We start from the raw sequence: 21511 nt of genomic DNA, 5'->3' as shown, positions 1-21511 counted from the left end.
ATACTTGATCTGTACTTAGTTAGATCGACCTCTAGAATCACATGGACGATAGTAATGGCCTTTTTTCTTGTCACATCCCGACAAATACACCCATGCTTCATCCAGTGCTACATACTTCCAGCAGTTACATGCCATCGTAGAGCTTTCTGCTGTTGGTTTCCCTCTCCTGGATGTGGGAAGCACGCAAATTATGAACTTGAGCCTTGTGCTTCTGCACGAGTTATAAATCTTGGCCTATGATGCGATTTACAGTTGCGGGAGAACACTACATTTCCTGTGCAGTCGCTCTTTGTGTTACCGGGTTTTCACGTCACCCCAAGGAACTCACTTTCTGCACAACAGAGGGGAAGGCTTAGGCTTCCGATAGGTTTGAGGTCCACTTTGACTGGCTCCAGCAGTAGATACGGTGCACGCTTTTCGGCGATTCAACACTGTGTTGATGTCCCTCTCTGACATGTGGAAGACTTTCGTCTTGCACTGTTTAATTATCTGGCTATAACAATAACGAATTCTAGAAGACTGGGAGCTTCCGTGCTATGTAACCAGTCATGCACACACGATCCGTCGTCTTTGCAAGTCAATACACAATACTTTCGCACTACCAGTTCTGTTGCTCTCTGCCAGTGCTGCTTCCTGGTGTTCGAAGTCGTTACCACGAACGTTTCTGTACTACTACTACTACAAACACCAATATAATAATAATAATAATAATAATAATAATAATAATAATAATAATAATAATAATAATAATAATAATATTATTATTATTATTATTATTAATAATAATAATATTAATAATAATAATAATAATAATAATAATAATAGTACAAAAGAACAATAAACAATTAAATTGTACAAATTAGACTTTATTAATTTTTCATTACTTTTGAGAGTACCATATACACTACTTTTGCATCAGCTTGAAATTTGTTGTCATAGTGTTGCATATTGTTGCATATAAGGCCTTGACGCAACCAAGGATTGCAGCGGGGTTGAAAGCTTGAGATGTGATGAAAAGCTGCATCTGATTAAATATAAACCTTCTCCAGATTTATCACATAGGAACAGCTAATGCCATCAGTCTCAATACAATAACACAAACTCTTTCACTGTTAATTAGAAGTTAATTTCGCTATATTCTCTCAACACAAAACTTTACTCTTTTATCACGGAAATTATCTTTCACACATTTTACAAACCAACATTCCTCTGTACACCTTAAAATATAACAATCTGCAGTTTTGGAAGGAAAAAAAAACGAAAATGAACACAACTCCACATTTGACAAAGCTAATTATCAAAAGAGATTATAAATTTTGATACTTAACACTGAACATCAGTAATTACAAAACAAAAGAAAAAAAAAACGTAATCTTCTGGGATAGAAACTGGTGCTATTAAAAAGTAAATATACAATACATTTCACATTTTAGTGAATATTTCTCGCTGTTGGAAAAAAAGTTCAATTTTTATTATAATTAACAGTAGCCGAACTTCTGTATATACGTATATACCATTTCTGGTTTTGTTTTCTTTTAATATTAATTATTTATTTTTTTATTTCTTACACATTTTTCCGTATTTCCAATACCTCAACAAAGATATCGTGATCACTTCTAAATTTTTTTAGTCCTTTGGCTTAACTCAACGTTTTATCAAATTTCTTCTCCTCGAACCTCAGCTCAGGTCCATCATGTTGGTATCTTGGGAGATAACGTTAGAGTCTTTCTGAATAGAATCGAAGATCATTTGCAAGTCTTGATTCGATTTAATGTGTGAGACGAATTCGTTCAATTGAGGATTTTTGTCTGAAAAGAATAAAGTTATTCTTTAATTCTTGGAAATAACTGACACAATAAAAACAAATTAATGTCAAATTAAACTCTTCGTTTCCTCAAGGTGTGATCAAAAAATACGGTGAATTAATTTCCTTTTAGCACAAACTGCTGACGCTACAACCATTTGATGTTTCGATAGCCTGATTCCTTGAGACAGGCAGCGTCAAGTTGGCACATGTTCTGACTTGTCAGTCAGCGCCCAGAGCCGCTAGAGTGAGGGTGTGTTTTCCGTGTCTGTCGCGCATCAACAACGCGCGAACTTTTAAGTTTTCTTTCAACTTGCAAAAAAAAGTGCCAAAAAAACTCATGAAAAGTTGAAATTAATGTATGGCGATGTTGTAAATCTGACGACTTTTACAAGTGCTTTGAGCGATTTAAAAGCGGAAATGAGTCGGTAGAAGACGAGCAACGTTCGGGATGTCCATTAACCTTTGAAACAGAAGAAAACGTGCAAAAACATGGCAAAAATTGTTCGTTCAAATATGCGAAACTATTCGAGAGCTTTCCAAAGAACTAAACATCTCGTACGGGTTCGTACAAAGCATTTTAACCATCGATTTGGAAATGAGAAGACTGAATGCGAAATTCGTTCCCCAACTTTTTGACCGAAAAAATATTCCTGTTTGTCCACAGCCACCGTACTCTCCAGATATAACACGACGCAACTTCTGGCCCTTCCCAAAAATTAAAATTATGCTTAAAGAAAAACATTTGGATATCATTCCTGACATTGAGAGGGTCACGACACAGCAGCTGAACGCTCTTTCAAAAGAAGCCTTCCAAAAATGTTTCCAGTTAATGGATTCAACGCTGGGATAGGTGCATTTCTAGCCAAGGACAGTACTTTGAAGGAGATTAAATTAGATTCCATGTAAGCTTATTACTTTGTTTCTAAATAAAATTATTCATCGTATTTTTTTTTATCACACCTCGTATAAAGTAAAGATTTTAAACGAATGCTGCTTATTCTGTGTATATGGGGACGGGAACAGAAATAAGCAACAATGAAGAAGAAAAAAACGAACACGTTGAGGAAAGGAGGAAGATTATACCAACAGATGAAAGGACTATTATGGGATGAAAATACAGTTACTGCTGTACGAGACAAATTTTGCACCAATAGTAACACACGCAGTGGGGACATGGGTAATGGCTGAAAAGGACTGGAGCAGGGTCTAGGCGTCAGAGATTAAATTCTTAAGGACACTTTTAGGAAGAACAAGGCATAGGATAAGAAATGAATTAATACGTCAAGAACTTGGAGAGGAACGCTTAAGAGAACAATCTAGACTATGATGGTTTGGACACTTCAGAAGAATGGAGACTAAGAAAATACCAAAGATCATGAAGAATTAAAAATGACAGACAAACGTTTGTCATTTCTTGTTCTTCCAAGGTGGACGGACAGGTTGCAAGAGATACACAAGGAAGAAGTGTGAATTGGAGGATAAGATGTGTGGAACGATAGAAGATGGAGAGACCTCGTGACCACCTAGACCAGGCGAAATGCTGGAACAAAAGGCGGCTAAAAGAAACTGCCGAATCGACCTTTAAAACTACTTATAACTTAAACAGAAATAAAACCTAGCCAAAGCAGACATTTATTATTACTAATCTTGTTTCAGTTCTGGCAGAGAGATTAATATATTGGACAAGTGGACTAAGTATACATGAACAAAGTTAAAAGATAGGATACATGAGAAAGAGAACAAAATGACACAGTATGGAGTATAGATTGGGATAAGAGGACAGGATAGTGCATTTGTGTGGTAAGAAAAGTTCAAGCCTGCAGCTAATTAAAAATTTAGAAGTGAAAAAAAAAAAAAAAAAAAAAAAAGAGAGAAAACCGTATTTGTTGTTAGAAGAGATCTTTCACTTCCTGAAATATATAAGCTATAGCCTTAGAATATACAAGTGCCATCGATAAGAGAAAGGAATGTTTTGGTGTGGAATATAAACGACGAAAGATGCGTGGAAAAAATTTATGCTAGAGAAATTATCCTACCTACCTATTTTTCAACCTATTGCCACGAACATTCTAGTCCTTATCATAGCATATCAATTTTTCTATACTGTGATTGTACTCGATTGCAGCCCATGCATTCAAAGCGTCTTTGAGTTAACCAGCAAAAGAAGAGTGCTTTCCGAACAGAGACTTTCAGCTTTCGCAACAAATGGAAATCAGAAGCCTTGTCACAGCACGCACCTCGCAGTTGGCATGACTCTCAATTCTGTTGTCAGGGCACATAATCTGATATCGTTCATGATCACATCAGCACGGTCTTTCTCCTTGTCTTAAACTGAGAGTACGTAATCAAATGAAGTCAAAAATGCTGTCATGCATGGCTGAATACACTGGCAGCTACAAAGCACAATGGCAACATAGAAAAACTGATATCACACTATGAAAAGTACTTACATGTGTAAGTCACATAAATTGAGAAGTACAATAGGATATTTCTGTACCCTACATCTTTTGCGCACATCTATCGTTCGTACTTCACACCAAAATGTTCCTTTTTTTCTCAACAACCTAGTGCTCTCATGTGTTTGATGAAGACAAATGTATTATTAAATGTAACACAGTTTGGTAATAATAAGAGTGTGTGTTTGGTTAGATTTATTTCTATTTAAGAATTTTACACTATTCCCTTACGAAAGTGAAAGAAATAAATTTAAAGTCTCTATTTCAAATCTATAACATGTTTCGTCAGTTAACTAGAGTTGCCACTCATGGACGTGAACTCGTCTTTATCCTGACTGCACCGTTCAAGAAAGGAAAGAAAGAAAATGAACAACTTCGGCTCAGGTTTTGTCTTGGTTTTCATATGCCTACGCTATTTTTTTCTTCTAATCATTATATTAACCCAACAAATTAGTATGAACGATACAAAAAATGAAATCTTTCAGTTTTATGTCCCACGATTATGCCCTTGAGGATGAGAGAGAGAGAGAGAGAGAGAGAGAGAGAGATATGATTAAGACAATTGAATAACCATGAAAGAACTGATGGAATGAGATCATGGGAGAAAACGAGAATATCCCAAGAAAACTCAATCACACGATGTTGTTTACCACAAACTCGCTTCGGCGGGGATCGAACCAACGATGTCACACATCAGAGGTAAACACTCTACCACTGAGCCACCATGCACTTTTTAATATGAATGACGCAAAACTAGACTATTCATCTCTACTGTTCCTTCTTTCTGCAATGAAGACGACGAGACATTACATATCGAAAGCTACTATTTATATTTACGTAGTTCATTCTAGATATTTCTATAAATAATTACTATGAAAATATGTAAGTTTTAAATAATGTTTTCAAATGATTTACAGCATTAAAATTTGGTTTTCAAGTTACCAGGTCATAGGATATTATCCTAAGTATAAGTACATAAAAGTATATATTACTGAGTCATTCATGTTGTTACATGATCTTTCCCGCAAGCATGTTTGCATAGGCATATGAACATTATATAAGTGACATTAAACAACGAAAATAAAAAAAAAAACACTCAGTTTTCCTTGTACTTCTATCTGCAATTTAAAATAGTTTACTCTAGTGTGACAGCATGATGATGCTACATTGAAATAAGAATTTCTTACCTTACCTTAATAACACCTGGCCACATACATACTAATACTTTGTGCATCACCTATAGATTTTTTTTTTTTTTCAAATTGAAAGAAAAAATAAACGAAATATGTAGTTTAAGAACCAAGAGTTATTTCTTTTAGATTAAGGAAGGTAATTACCATAGGGCAGATTAACGCGAGAGAGTGATTACATGTAATGAGGAAGTGGGGAGAAACGAGGGAACGCACAAATTTTCAGGGTCATGATGTTGTCCACCATAAGCTTATCGAACCGGGGACTCTCGCCTGTGTCAGTGGAAACATATGATGAACTGAGACACGACGTACCGAGTTCAAAGAAAAGCCTATGTAATAATGCAAACGGATCCTTCTTCACAATGATGTGAATGAAGAGATTCCACCCTCAAGTCAATACGGAATGAAAAGTAAGCTGTCAAGAATGGCAAAACCACACTGCTATATTCAACTATCCGCAGATTTTATCCTTTCTTCATAACTATGCTGTTTGTTTTGTTTAGCACCTACCAGAGGAAGGTCCAAATTACTCATTATCATAGTTTGGAGAGTCTTGGAATGTTGGCACCAGATACGTTTCATATTTTGAAATCCGAGAATAAAGTATGAATCTACTGTTTTGACACTAAAGTATTACGGGTAACAGTCCCTCTGAATCCTCTTGAGAGTATCGATTTTAGGGTTGGCAAAGGTAATCATAAAACCACGACCTAAAAATCTCAAAATTTTAATTATCACATTGTGCATAGTTGACCCGATATGCGCATTATCACGAGTCTGTGGTTATTCTGTAAATAGTGTAAATATCTTAAATTCTCTTCCTTATTTCTATCACATACTAATTGAAGATCTATCGTAATTATATTTTCAACTCTGGCGAGATATTTAGTTAGTGCAATGGAAGGAAGAAAGTAACATATACAACTTGAATTTAAGCGAACAAGCTTTTTACTTACAGTAGACTACTGACTATAATCTGTAACTAACATGAAGATGTCATACGAATCAGGGATGTGAGAAAAATTCTGCACGAAGATCTGCCAACTGAGGAAGGGAACAGATTTCACTGCAGCAGACTTAGCTCGCAAATAAAAAATACGCCACATAAATTAAGCAAAAGAATGCTTAATTAAACAGCAGCGATAAATAAGCAACCCATCTTACTACTATAAAATTAAGAATAGAGAACATATTCATATCAACATAAATTATTATTGTTCTCGTAATACAATGCCAATGTAAACCTCTAAACCATGCTCACCTGCATCGGGAATGGTTAACAATGCCGCCACGGCCCTCATTGCCGATCGTTTCAGTTCATCCTGTTTCTCATATTCTTGTTTCACTGAATTGGCTTTCACTTTCATGGTACATGTATTACGCAAAGGCTCAACCAACCTGTCTAACCCTGGAAAGGAACAGTTTCTCATTACTCAAAAAATCTACCAACAAGTTCATCTAATAAATGGAAGAAATCGTGAATTTTATATCACACCAATTTCAGTAGATGCAAATTCAATGATACGCAAAGAGTAAATATTATAAAATAGCAAGCTATTTAAAGCAAGAAATATTATAAAATATACACTTTTAAAAACGTAAAACTTAAGTGAAAAATTTGCGAGTAAAACAACAACAATTTTTATATAATAATCATCCCCAGATTTCGACTGATCCTCACAAATAAAAAGTAGAAATACGAAAAAAGACAACACCGAAATTAATTCCAGGATTTAAAATGAAATATAATTCTATAAATGAAACGCAGTAAATTTACACTGTATCTTAAAAATTATGATTACAAATCATACATATCTTTCTCTGTGATTCTATAATCCTTTTCTATTGCCCTAGACGGATAATTCGAACGTTTTTCTTTCTTCTTAAAGTATTCACAACTCGAAGACTTTTATCACCAGAAATTACTGATGACTTTCAATTGAAAACATCTGGTTCTTTGTGTACTATTAGCTTAATACATATTGCCTATTTATTTCAAGAGTGAAATAACTCAAAATTCCAAACTTTTCTGGAGAAGCATTTGAAAATTTTGAAACGCAATGAAAACAAATGGACGCAAGAACAACACAAAGTGCTTTCTAGCGTCCAGTTTTGGAAGCACATCTGTGAAATTTTTTACCAGAGATAGATATCAAGATTAGCTTTCATTGTTTGCCCATAATTCAATAAGGGTGATTTTTCAGTTATGGCACTCTTCAAATAAACAGGCGATATATATCAGAGGATTAAAAACACTTTATATTACAAAAATGCAGTATGAAAGTCATGACCTGAGAGAGTCAACTGCTACTAGTAGAGTATAAAAGTAAAAATTAATTCTGTTTACATATATTTTATTTGAAAGTATCTTAAATGTTCGTTTTGAATTCCCAAGGGACACCTGAACAGCTACTCAAATGTATCCACTGCAGGGTACATACAACTATGAAACTCGGATGGCTGTCCACGCTAATTTTCATTAGTATCCCTTTTTCATCATTATCTACAAGCCACCATAATACACTTATTATTCTCTTTCTCCATCTCAACCATCTGTAGGCTCTGAGAACTAGCCCCCTCACCCCTTTCACCCCTCATAGTTATACCATTATTTTACCCAAACTTTAATCTGAAGTTAAGATTTTTCTTTTCTTTCTTGAAAATCTGGTAAAAGAGATACTAGCACTTTCGAACAATTTACACAAATTTAATTTCACTCAAAATTAAATAAGGTTTTTTCACTAAGTAGGAAGCCTAATTAAGTTTATTCAGTACTGAATTTTTCAGTCTTGGAAAAATGAAACTATATACGCTAGCAGCATGGATATCAAAGTTTTTGGTTAAACTTGGTAAAAGTGCCAGAGACTGTTGATTTCATGCGAAAAGTGTATGATGATAAGTGTCTCGTGGATCTTTAAATGGTGTGAACGTTTTAAGCATGGTATGGAATCGATTGAAGATGAACCTCGGCCCGGTCGTCCTATGACTGTTCGTAACGAACTCATTGCAAAAATCCGTGAAGTATGCAAGAAGATAATTGCGTGACTGTGAGAATGATGGCGGATGAATTTGGTGTTAACAGGCAGACAATTCGTAAGATCTTAGTGGAAGACTTGCGCAAGAATAAGATTGCATCGTGGTTTGTGCCACACTCATTGTCTGAGAAACAAAAACAAGAGCGTGTTGCTCACACCCGTGACATCCTGGCAACGGCCGTAGGAATAAAAATTTCCTATTTTCCATTGTTGCGGAGGACAAATGTTGGTGTTATCCTTAAGACAAGAAACTTCGACTTCAGATGTCAAAAGTAAAGACAACGCTCCTGTGTTTCTACGATAGTAAGGGTGCATTCATCTTGAATTGTACCAGAAGGTAACCAGTAAATGTCTGGTTTTATTTAAGTGTTTTGGTGCGTTTCAAGAAGAGAATTCGTCGTATTCGGTCTGAATACACAGCCCCAGGTAGCTGGTTCCTCCTCCATGACAATGCACTCGCTCAGCGGGAAGCACTTGTTTAGGAATATTTGCCAAAGAAACAAGTGTGTGTGCTGTTCCCCCTCCATATTCGCCAGATATGTCTCAGTGCAACTATTTTCTGTTCCCTCAACTGAAGTTACTATTAAAAGGACGACTTTTGACAATGTTGAAGATATCCAAACAGCTGTAACAACGGTATTACGGAACGTACCATAAACTGAGTTGCAGAGGTCGTTCTTGCGTGATCCTATCACTCGCTGTGTTGACACAGGAGGGATACACTTTGAGTAATAAATAGGTTTTATTACATTATCTTTGTTTGTTTGGACACAATAAAATCAGTCTCATTACTTAATTGTCACACGGTGTATTGTGCAAGATTATATTTTTATATACATAAAAATAAAATTTATACTTACTTTGCAACACTGCCGTGGGGCATAGTTGAGCAAGTCGTGCTACCATTAAATACGTTAACATCTTTATATCGTAATGGTCTTTTAATCCATTTTCGACATGGTTGAGGAATTCAAAGATGTCCAGTCTATCCATACAAGAATCGAGAAGTGTATACATGCATTCAAAAGCTGCTTTCCTGATGTCTAAGCCATCATCCACAGTGTGCTTAAATGGACCCATTTCCACTTCACGTATCAGTTCTTTCTGCAAACAAATATGAAAATACAAAGTAAGTTTCAGGTTTAATTTAGTAAGATAAACCACGCATTACTAACATTGAAGATGAGTGTGAGAAATAGGACAGGTATTGGGCTCCTTTTATTGTAAGGCTAATGAACTGAGAATGCAATTTGTTTCCTTAAATGTTTTGTATGGAATTGTATCATCGAAGGATCTGGCTTTCTGTCACTAAAAAATCTGAGTGTCTTATATTAATGGAGTTCTTATATACGTATAATTGTAATCCTAATTAATGTTTCACTTCGTTCTGTTCCCGAACTTCACTTCCAATACACATCTTTCTCAGATAAAGACAATGATTACTCTTCCACGCTTGCACTATTGGCTTATCCCAGCTGGTGCAAGTAACAGTGTAATATGAATGAGTTTGGTTGTACGGCGTGATATTTTCTCAATGTTGAAATCAGCTAGTAGTTAATTTCTACCATTTATAGTTTTAGTAGATATATTACAAAAGGGATGCGATTTTTTAGTAGATATATTACAGAAGAAATGTGACATATTCTTAGAACATTTAGTTTATTGCAGGGAAGCTCTTCTCGCTATCTATTACCGCTTTTACTCTAGTTTTCAACGTTACCGTAAGTGTTTTAAGACAATGAAAGAATTTCTTTTCAGTTTAACATTGGGGCGGCGGTGGCTCAGTAGTAGAGCGTTCACCTCTGGTGCTTGGGGTCTCGGGTTCGATCCCAGCCCCCGCCAAGTGAACTTTGTGGTGGACAAACACCGCGTGCGTGGGTTTTCTCGGGGTTCTCCCGTTTCCTCCCACTCTCTTCATTCCACCATTTAATTCATTACTTATTATCACCGTCTCCTTTAGCCTAACCGGCATAACCGTGGGACGTTAAACTCAAAGATTTCATTTCATTTTCATTTCAGTTTAACATTCTACAATTATGTCCTTTATGTTAAAGGAGAAGGATGATTGTGAAAGTAAGTTTTGTGGTTTTCAATCGAGAATAGAACCCAAGACTATGTGCACCAAAGGCACACGTGTTAGCCACTAGACTAGCGGGAAGAGCTCACTTCCACTTTGAACAGCGGGTTAAGAGAGAAAATGGTACCTATTCTTAGAACACTAATTCGATTCCAAAAGAACATTTCTTGCTATCTCGAATCATTTCCTCTCTATAGTGATCAACATAAAAACCAGAAATGATTGATTTTTTATCACTTCTACTTTCTGCATCATCTCCCTCAACCAACTCAATTTCCAAGTTCCGACCCTCTACATCCTAACCAATATTGATGGTGATCTAACAAATAGTTCTTGAGATTTTCATCTCCCAGTCGAACGGACACACGGATTGACAGAGCAAATATACAAAGAGGTTTTAGTACACCAAACTAACCAAATTCCTCAATGAGCTGAAATTTGTCTTTGAACAGAACATGCAGACAAGACATATATATGGTTTCGAAATTATTACATGAAGTTTGAAGATTCTGAACCGTATGCTTTGTATTAACCGTGCAAAAATGCTACAACATCATCCACTCAAACACCGCGTGCTAAAAGTATAACTACTTGAAGCAATAACTAAGTTTATTTTTTCTTTTCCTTCCTTTGCTTGAAAGAGAAGACGAATGAAGTGAAAAAAAAGGAACAGAACCCACAGTCTTCTCATAAAGAGAGAGTCAAAGAAAGAAAGAAAAAAATGATAAGGAGAAAAAAAGGGTGGGATTACACCATCAATTGTCCTTTCTTTTCTTCTTTTATAGGACATGTCTCTCTCTCTCTCTCTCTCTCTCTCTCTCTCTCTATATATATATATATATATATATATATATATATATATTCCGAATTAAGGAAGAAGGGAGGAAGAGAGGGGGAGCGGGGAAAATGGGAAGGAAAGAGCCGTGGAAAAGCAAAAAGGAAAGAAAAAGGGCCTTTTTCCTATCTTCGGGGTCGAGAAGGCACTTGGGATCCTTTTCTCTCCGTCTCTCTCTCCCCCTCTTGACCTCTTCCTGTTACCTTGTTTTTCTTGCTCACGGATACATAGAGAAATATATCATAATTTACGTTTCTGTTGAGAGACAGAAAACTATGTTCAGAAATCAGAACAGAAGAGCCATAAAATTAAATCTGTAAGCAATTTAAAACTTGACCTTATATTGGAAAACTTGACCAGTTCTTGACTTCTAGCACTATGATTCTCAACCATTATATTCTTGTTTTATATACTACATGAAGATGTAAGTTTTTCTTATTGCTATTACTTTATATTTAGCAACCTAACGTCTTGTCCAAAGGAACGTCGAGATAAACAATTTTAAATTTTATTTTATTTTAGACACAATTACCTCTTTCTCTTTTATAACTATTAAGAGCTGTACGACCTGTACTGGAATCCATGTTTTTGCCTGTTTCCTCTACAACACTAAAAAAAAAAAAAATATTGATGTAGCATTAATTTAATCTAGCACATGTCTTGATTTGGTGAACAGTATAAATAATGTAGCCATGTAGCAGATGCGAAGGAGCAACAGCCAACTGTCAGCCGTCTCGTTTCAGGTAAGTACAGAAAACAATTCAGAACCGTGAAGAGAGAGGTGATAAGAGCAGTTTAAGTTGGATACGAGTTGTGCATGAGATTTCTTCAATATTCTACTACTAGAAAGAATATAAAATTGCATGGTATTGTTTATACGAGGATATACACTTTGCCAGTTCTTGTGAACGTTTGATACGTAAGTTAGTTTTCTGTAGTCGGTGTAGTGTTGTAAACTTTCCTGAAATTTTTGAACAGTCTGATATTTTTTTTTTTGAGAAGACTGAGAAATTTGGGACAAAAAGTTTTATTTGTATATATCACTTTTCTCAGCACACACTGCCTTTGAAGAACTTTAAAATGTAATATAACCTGCTTCAAATCCAACAAGTATGGTGAATGGAATGCTTCAAGCCAATAATAGAATTAAATGAAGAATAAATGATCTCCATTCAACAATATAGGTCCAAGACTACCGCTCTGCCCGGCGGCAGCAGCTCGTGATCTGCGACGCTCTTCCAATCCCAGTAAACGTATAGTATACCCTTCCTCTGCCGTGTCGTGACAAAAGGCTGTAACTTTGGCGAAGAAGTTTTGCGAAAATGAGCCTTAAAGTTTTCATTCGAAAATGTGATCTGTATCGTGTAGAACCAGTGTAACTAGGCAATAATGGTCAACCAATCAATTTTCACCAAATTTAATCACACAACATGCATTTAGGTAACATTGCATGTAACCACGTGTTTTCAAAGTCAAGATACACTATTTCTACACGATACAGATCACATTTTCGGGCGAAAACTTTAAGGCTCATTTTCGCAAAACTTCTTCGCCAAAGTTACAGCGTTTAGTCACGACACGGCAGTCCTGGTCTTTGGTATAGATTATGGAGCTTCTCGTAGCTTCGACCACGATTTTTTTCATACATTGTTGTAGTAGGTTACATACTTTTCGTCACTTCAGTTCAATCGTTTGAAAATGGCAGGAAACTGTAATGTTTCAGTAGCGATTCGCAGATGGAAATACGATTCAGTAAAGTTTTTGAGTCAGATCACGTGGTAAACTCGAGCTTCTTTTTGTAGTCAGCTTTCTCCAAATGATTTCACATTGTTTAGTGATTGATGTTTAAATCATTAGCAATATCATATGACTGCTTACATTCCGGTCTTGCTCAACTTTGCTGGAATCTACTTTTGTTGTGATTGGACCGATTTATAATCGCTGAGATTTGGGGCATTAACGTCATATTGTACGAAAAGGCTCACAACCTTTTTTAGACTACCTGATATATATTTCAGGAGCGACTTCTAACCTCCAACCTGTGATCTCGGGGGTGCCTCAGGGAAGCGTACTAAGGCCCCTGTTATATGGACGATCTCTACTCTCACCTATCAGTTAATCCTAGTGGCCTTTTGCTTTTTGTTGACGATTGCAAATTATATAGAGAAATATCATGTTTCCATGACACAATTGCCCTACAGGAAGACATAAATTTTCTTGTAGACTGGTGTGAAATATGGCAATTGAAACTTAACAGTAAGAAATGTGACGCTATTACAATTACTCTGAAAAAGTCTCCTGTTCCCTCCAAATACCATATTAACGATTCCCTATAACACATTCTGCCAGTCATAATGATCTTGGTGTCATCTTTGATTCGAAACTCTCGTTCTCTGACCACATATCCTCAATAGTTAAGAAATCAATGCGTATGCTGGGGCTTCTTTACCGATTCACTGAACTACGTACTGTGGCAACATTCTATAAAACTCTAATAGCACCCAAGATCGAATACTGCTCTCCCATATGGGCCATGGCCGCACCTACACATCTCTCTAGACTTGAGTCTGTTCTCAATTTCTTTATTGCAATAGTACGTTTTCGTGTTCCCGCACTTCGAATATTACACAAGGAGGAAATTTTGCGATATCTTAATATCCAGACGCCGGAAGTACGCAGAAATAACTCTGAATTGAAGTTTAAATGGGAACCTAAGATCAGAAACCCTAATTCAACAACTATCCTTACATGTCCCTTCCCGCAAAACCCGGAATACCCACCTATTCCATCTTGCACGCTCTAGGTTGACAATTATACAGAGGTCTCGTTTTCCCCGAGTACCCAACTATTATAATAATCTAACAAGTGCGGTGGACATTTTTTTCGAGCTACCCGGTGTTTGAAAGAGCAATAAAACGCGTGCTGGCTAAATAATATTACTTGTGCACTCTTTGTTAATACTATTGATGTTATTGTTGTTGTTTATTTTTTAATTCTTTTTTTCTCCGCTTGTTGACATTTCCTTGTGTAAAATGGCACAATTATGCTGTATCTGGGAATTTGTTCAATATATATATATATATATATATATATATATATATATATATATATATATATATATATATATATATATATATATTATATGACAATTGCTAAATTACACCCCTGGCTTTGTACTGAGTTACAGGATCTACATGCCATGAAATACGGTAACCCTGACCAATAGCCACTATTAAAAAACGTCATAATGTAGGTCATCTTATTACATTTTTTGTAAATCAACTGCGTAATGTAAATATTTTATTTACCTTTAATTTCAAATGTTTGGCTTTGTTTCTCTAGCTTTTGAGGCTAGATTTATTGTTACAGGAAATAAAACGTATAAGAATGTAACACTTACTTATATTATAAATCAACTTTCATGTTCCCTAAGGGTATATATTATGCATAATCATCTGCAATATTTTAAAACATTCATTTTTTGGCTGTAAGAGACTGAGAATTTTGCATACTTTTGTTTTGTTATACAGTAAACTCCAATTATAGGCGGAATTGGGTGGCGCGGCAACGGCGGATCAGTGAACGCTGCGAATAATCCGTGAAATGACCGAAAAAGGACACAAATCAGCACAAAAATGCTTTAGAACAAATTTTATTTACAAAAGGGGTATATCCTACACAAACAGTTAGGACTTATGAACAGTTACACAATAGTTTTCTGTACTTACAAGTTTGTCGGCTAGCTTTTTCACAAAATATCGGTCAACTGTTTTTGTTCTTTTCGTGTTGAAATACCTCTTCTTTATTTATTTGTGACTGACGACTTAAACAACATTTTGTCACAAAGAGATGCATCCCCGAAGAAAATAATAATAATAATAATAATAATAATAATAATAATAATAATAATAATAATAATAATAATAATAATAATAATAATAATAATAATAATAATAATAATAATAATAATAAGAAGAAGAAGAAGAAGAAGAAGAAGAAGAGGCAGGGAAAGAACTCCGCGAATTATCAAGAGTTATTTAAGTTTTGAATTAATTCAAAATTCTTAGAAATGTAGATCTTTTGTCGAACTTAAGAGAAAATTAATACAAAGAATTCTATACAACAGACTTATAGATTACAGATTTGTTGTTCTACAAACAAATTATTTTTACGTGCACCTAAGTACATAACCACTTTCCGCATAACACGGCTATTTCACACATCTGTCTTCAGGGTACATGAGGTCAGTGTTATAAATGCACTATCTGATTTAGTTTTTACTTAATTGCATAATCAGTTTTCTCTAAATGTTAGCAATTACTTTTCATTCCTTCTGAGAATAAGTAAATTAAACTAGACAAATTAGCATAAAATTATAAATACAAATACTCTAAGAAACGTTAAACATTTATACTAACAATAGTGTAACGCTAGTTTCTTTTCTGTCATTACTTTTAAAACGAAGATACTTGCAACTTGTTCAAAAGTATGTAGTAAGTAAATATACTTCCAGTTTAGTAAAGGAGTGGGGAAAGGATACCTGAAAATTATCGTACTGTCTTCCGCTAAAATGCTCTTTTAGTATAGTGTGTTCACTTAATAGGAGTGCAGTTTGGTAAATTTCTTTCAAGTTCCCAGGCTGATCTTTTCAACAGCATTCCTCCCTCCATTCTCTTTTGACCACATTTGCGGAGTTGCAACGTCTTAACCCCCACTATGTCTGCTCTTTCTTCCCGATACTACGGTTAATATGATGCAGATGTCAGGCAATGTAAGAACTAGGAAACTGGTCTTGGAAACAGGGAATCGAGCGCTAACTTAAAGGACAGCATTTGGAACTGTGGCAACTAAGAGTCCACGTGCAGTTGACAAGCGACTGTTAACCGTTTGAAATGATGGTTCTAATTGACCATTTAGTTATCAGGAGTGTTTCCCGCAAGATCTCTCTGACAATGACTTATTTATGGCACGAACCCCCACACATAGGCGGCGGCATTCTTTATATACGAACTGCACTTCAATTGAAGACTATAGCTGTACCTTTCTCATATATAAAAAACTAAATATTTCAAATTTATGTATTCCAGTGAAAATTTATTACGTATCATTTCAAAAGAACACAAGTGAGTTCCGTTTCACAGTGTGAAACTACGAAGAGTTTCAAAACTATGTAAATACTGAAACCAGGGGTAGTAGATCTATAATTTTTAGTTGCAAGAGAGGGATAAAATAGGAGATGAAACCTGTCCTTCTGAAGCTGAATCCACAAAGAAAACAGTTCTCGTTATTTCTTACAACTACTACTATATAGAATCAATACTGAAACCAGAAGTTCCACTAGCTTTTACTACTTCTGGTTTCAGTACAAGAATAAGGGTGGCGAGGAAATATTTTCTTGGAATCCTGAATATAGATCGAAAACCTGTTTGTCCTATTACCGTTTTCGCTTTATAGAACTTTATATTGGAATCAGAGGTGGTAATACGATGGTGAAGCAAATGATAACATTGGAAGTGCAATACATTTTAGAATATACCAACGAGAAGGAAATCTTACCATCTTATTTTTCAACGTAGTTCCCTTGACATTGAATGCAAGTACTCCACCGCTTCGGAAGTAGGGATGTACCGAAACCACTTTTTCACCGATACCGATACTTCTGAACACATTTCTTATATATCGTCAGGAATTTTCAGAATAATGAAATGATCAACATTGTAATTGCGTATATTAGATGTAAGATCAAAATTTCCCATACAAAGACAAAAAGCAGAATTTCATATTAGGTTCCTCTAGATTTAATCCAGCTCTCATAAAATAAAATAAAAAGCAGCAAATACTTACATAGTGTGAACTTAATTCTAAGAGTCAGTGATTGATATTTAGAGTGATAATGTACTTTGACAGTTACATTGTAACGGTTGGATTCGTTTGCATTATATGTATGTAACAGAGACTAGTAAATACAAATTTTTATTGTTTACAAAATTGTGTGTGCTGAACCAGGTGTTGCTTTGTATATATATATATACACTGCTCCACAAAACTTAAGCAACTCGAAGAAAGTGGCAGAAAATAAGACGACACGATCATTACGCCAAGTATAATGAACAAACAGACGGTCCAGATGCACAGTACAACAGAAGTGAAGACGAACAATACAGTTGGGATGTACAGAGTGACCAAAAATTTCAGCACAACGATACCTCAACAGGTGAAGCTGGATTGTGCGAGGGCATAGGCAGTCAATATGGCGCGTGAACATCTGGCCTCCATGCTGCAAATCAGAGTGTTGATCAAGTCTTGCGGCAGATGGCGCCACTCCTCGAGGAGAGCTGTTTGCAGGTCAGGGAGAGTGCGTGCTGGTGGACTGCGCTACGCTATTCGCCGCCCAAGAGCATCCCGCACATGCTCGATGGGATTCAAGTCCGGCGATTATGCAGGCCATGCAATACGCGTAATATCTTCGCTCTCCAGATACTCGGACACAAGATGTGCACGGTGTGGGCGGGCATTGTCATTCACGAACAGGAAGTCTGGGCCAAATGCTCCGTGGAAATTGCGCACATGTGTATTGAGAATTTTATCCCGGTGCCGTTGTGCTGTCGAAGTGCCATGTTGTACAATATGGAGGTCCGTTTTCCCATCCAGCATAATTCAACCCCACACCATAATGGAACCACCGCCATAGGACGGCCGTTCAGCAATGAAGTTTGGATGATAGCGTGTTCCTGGCTCTCTCCACACTTAAGTCCGACCAGAATCTGACGACAGGCTGAATCTCGACTCATCGGAGAACATGACACGCGCCCACTGGTGTTCCCCCCATGCAACATATTCCTGACACCATGTGTAACGCGCACGTTTGTGCTCCAGTTTCAATGGTACACACAGCACAGGCCTTCTTGCATACAGTCCTCCTGTATTGAGCCGCCGACGAACAGTTTCACGAGTCACGCGTTGTCCTGTAGCCTGAAACAACTCATTAGCCAGTTGAGAACATGAAGCTTGACGGTTATGTTTTGCAGAAATTGTGAGAAATCGGTCCTCGACGGCCGACGTCTTCTTCGGACGGCTTCCTCCATGACGTCTACTGACTTCACCTACATTTTGGAAGCAACTCCACAGCCTCGACACAACACTTTTGTTCACGTTGAATTCCTGCGCCACTTCCACTTGCGATCGGCCCAATTCCAACCGCCCAATTATTCGCTCGCTGTCAAAGTCACTCAAATGTCGTCTACCAGCCATTGCAAGGTGTGTACCCCACACAAGAACCACTAACTCAATGCTTGGAGCCTCGAACACTACTGGGCTGTGGTGTACGCCTCATGGCATAAGTTGTTCACCGTGCTTCCAAGGGTGCTGTTTATGCGATAGAGTGGGTGCTCGCCTTACCTGTGTGTCTCTGTGTATGTGCATGCCACCGACCAGTGTTGAATGGGCCCCACACGTCACTTATACCACGTTCTCTCGGGTTGCTTAAGTTTTGTGGAGCAGTGTATATATATATATATATATATATATATATATATATATATATATATATATATATATATATATATATATAAGAAATGTGTATAAGTAAATTAATATATAAAGCGATGTCGAAAACGCTAAAACTATTTATTAACTTTAGAACTAAATTAAATGTTTTTAACCAGTAAAATTTTTCTACAAGATATTTTAAACAGTTATATGCATTGTTATGAACTAATTCTTAACCTTCAGTTCGCTTTTCGGAATTCAAAGATTTTAACAAAAGGATTGTTCATCACATCAAGGAAGTGTGTAACACATCCATCTCGCATAAAAACTATATCAATAAAAAAATGTCATACCAAAAACCTTATGAAAACTTTCTTCCAACTCTGAAATTAATATTATTGTAAAATTATATTTTTTGTAAATACAAAGTGTTACAAGCCACTTGACTGTAGTTGTTCCCGGTGGCTCAGACAGACCGTTCATCTCTGGTGTATGGGATTCTTGGTTCGATCCCAGCTTGTGTCAAGTGAACTTTGTGGTGGACAAACATCGGGTGCGTGGGTTTTCTCGGGATTCCCCTGTTTCCTCCAACTTTCTTTATTCCACCATTTTCATTCAATTCTCATCATCACCGTCTCCTTTAGCCTAGCTGACATAATGGTGGGACGTATAACTCAAAGATTTCATTTTATTTCATTTTTTTAAATAATATATTCTATTCAAATTTCGTAAAAAGTTAGTAAAAATACAAACTAAAAAATCTATTTCAAAAGTACCATTCATTTGTAGTAGTTTCGAAATATTTGAACACAATTTAGTAATTTGCGACATCACTTGTTACACTAACTCTATTTTCTACTAGTTGAAATTCAGAAAACGCAAATCACAAGTAAGAAACATAAATGCTTCAGCACTTTCAGGTTTCATTCTACTTCTTTTAAGTAATTGTATATATACAGGGTGTTAATGAACTATACCGACAAACTTCAAGAGGTGATTCGTCATATCAAAATAAAAGAAAAAGTTCATATGGACCTGCGGCGGAAAGTGCCGAGTTTCAGAGCTAGGGCTGTCCAAAATCGCGAAGAAAACAAATTTCAAGAGGACCTATTTCGAATTCGAGAGACTATGGATGGTGGTCCTTTTCAGCGTAAAGGAAGTCATGCATACGCAATCCAAAAATGCATATTTCATAAATGTTCAATGGGTGTACAGATTATTCCCTGCAGGGTGAAATTCCCAGACATGCCATCAACCGAATTTTGAGATATGCTCTAACTTTATGAGTGGTCCAAAGCAGGCAAACGATAAGCCTTGATAGCACTGAACATGGAATCCTTTGGCGCAATTTCAGAAGTATTGAGGATCGTCAGCAGCACGGTCTCTCATACTCGGAAAAACGCATGGTGCGATGTTTTCTTTCACGCTTATAAGTGAAGAAAACGTGAAATATACCGTGACAAAACACACATCATCACACGTTATTCCGAACACAAAGAAACATGGTGCTGCCTGTTCCTAACACTTCCGCCTTCCCTCCGAAACACTGGATGTCCACTGTCGTCAAGGTTTACCTACTGCCTACTTTGCACCCTTCTTGAAATCAAGGTATCTAAAAACTCTATTGAAAACATATCTGAGAATTACACCCTTTAGGGAGTACCCTCTATACCTATTGACAATTGATGAAATATGCACTTTTGGAGTGTGTATGCGTGGCTTCCTTTACGCTAATAAGAACCACCATCCACAGTTTCTGGAATTCGAAATAGGGCCTATTGAAATTTAGCTTTCTCGCGATTTTGGACAGCCCTAGCTCTGAAACATTGCACTTTTCGGCATAGGTCCATATGAACTTTTTCTCTTATTTTGATGTGAGGAATCATCTTTTACAGTTTGTCGGTATAGTTCATTAACACCCTGTATATGCCCACAACTACAAAAGAAACATTGACTTTCAACTGATGATGGGGGAACACTGAAATATTTTTCCACGAGTTGTACAAGTAAAGGAAAACTATTTGCATGTTGTTTTCAGCACGATAGAGGATTATTATTTCTTGCGTCTGCTATCCTGACTGAGAACCTTTGGCTTTTCTTCACCACTATTTTGGCATGGAGGGACTAAAAATATCAATTGGGTATGAGTAGTGCAAATCAAAGGCATACACATACATAAAGAAATCGATTGTACAATTGATAATAATTTAGATCAACCTTAAGTCTAAAAGCAATCAATGAAATAGAAGTCACACTTTTAATATCAAAGAAACTGAAAATAGTTCGGAAAATGTACCAGTAAATATCGGTGTCTATTGGCCGATAACACCGATACCGATATATCGGTACATCTCTATTCGGAAGTGCATGGATACCACGTTGGAAGAATTCTTTTGGTCGAGATTGTAGCTAATCGTTCACCACATTTTTCACCTCTTCATCACTATCGAAATGCATGCCTCCCATCGCTTCTTTGAATGGTACAAACACATAAAAGGCACTGGGGGAAAGGTCTGGTGAATAGGGTGAATGAATGACAGTCAAATTTGATGTCATCGATAGTGTCAACGGTCAAACGGGAAGTATGTGGTCGGGTGTTGTCATGCAGGAGGACACATGA

At 36.5% G+C, this 21511-nt stretch overlaps 1 protein-coding gene across 1 annotated transcript in view; it reads right to left on the bottom strand.

The window, feature by feature from the left end:
* Positions 1–845: 845 nt before the first annotated feature.
* Positions 846–21511, bottom strand: part of Cand1 (Cullin-associated and neddylation-dissociated 1) — a 126335-nt gene continuing 105669 nt past the window's right edge. Inside the window, exons 21-23 of the mRNA XM_081755659.1 lie at positions 9352–9595; positions 6718–6864; positions 846–1808 (exon numbers count right to left, since the gene is read on the bottom strand). Coding sequence (XP_081611785.1) covers positions 1678–1808; positions 6718–6864; positions 9352–9595 — 522 coding nt within the window. The 3' untranslated portion in view covers positions 846–1677. The remainder of the gene's footprint in view (positions 1809–6717; positions 6865–9351; positions 9596–21511) is intronic.

The sequence above is a fragment of the Thermobia domestica genome, chromosome 4 (genome assembly GCF_964235325.1).
Source record: "Thermobia domestica chromosome 4, izTheDome1.hap1.1, whole genome shotgun sequence".
Taxonomy (NCBI): Eukaryota; Metazoa; Arthropoda; class Insecta; order Zygentoma; family Lepismatidae; genus Thermobia; species Thermobia domestica.
The sequence above is the reverse complement of the archived record's forward strand: the minus strand, read 5'-3'. Positions and strand labels throughout refer to the sequence as shown.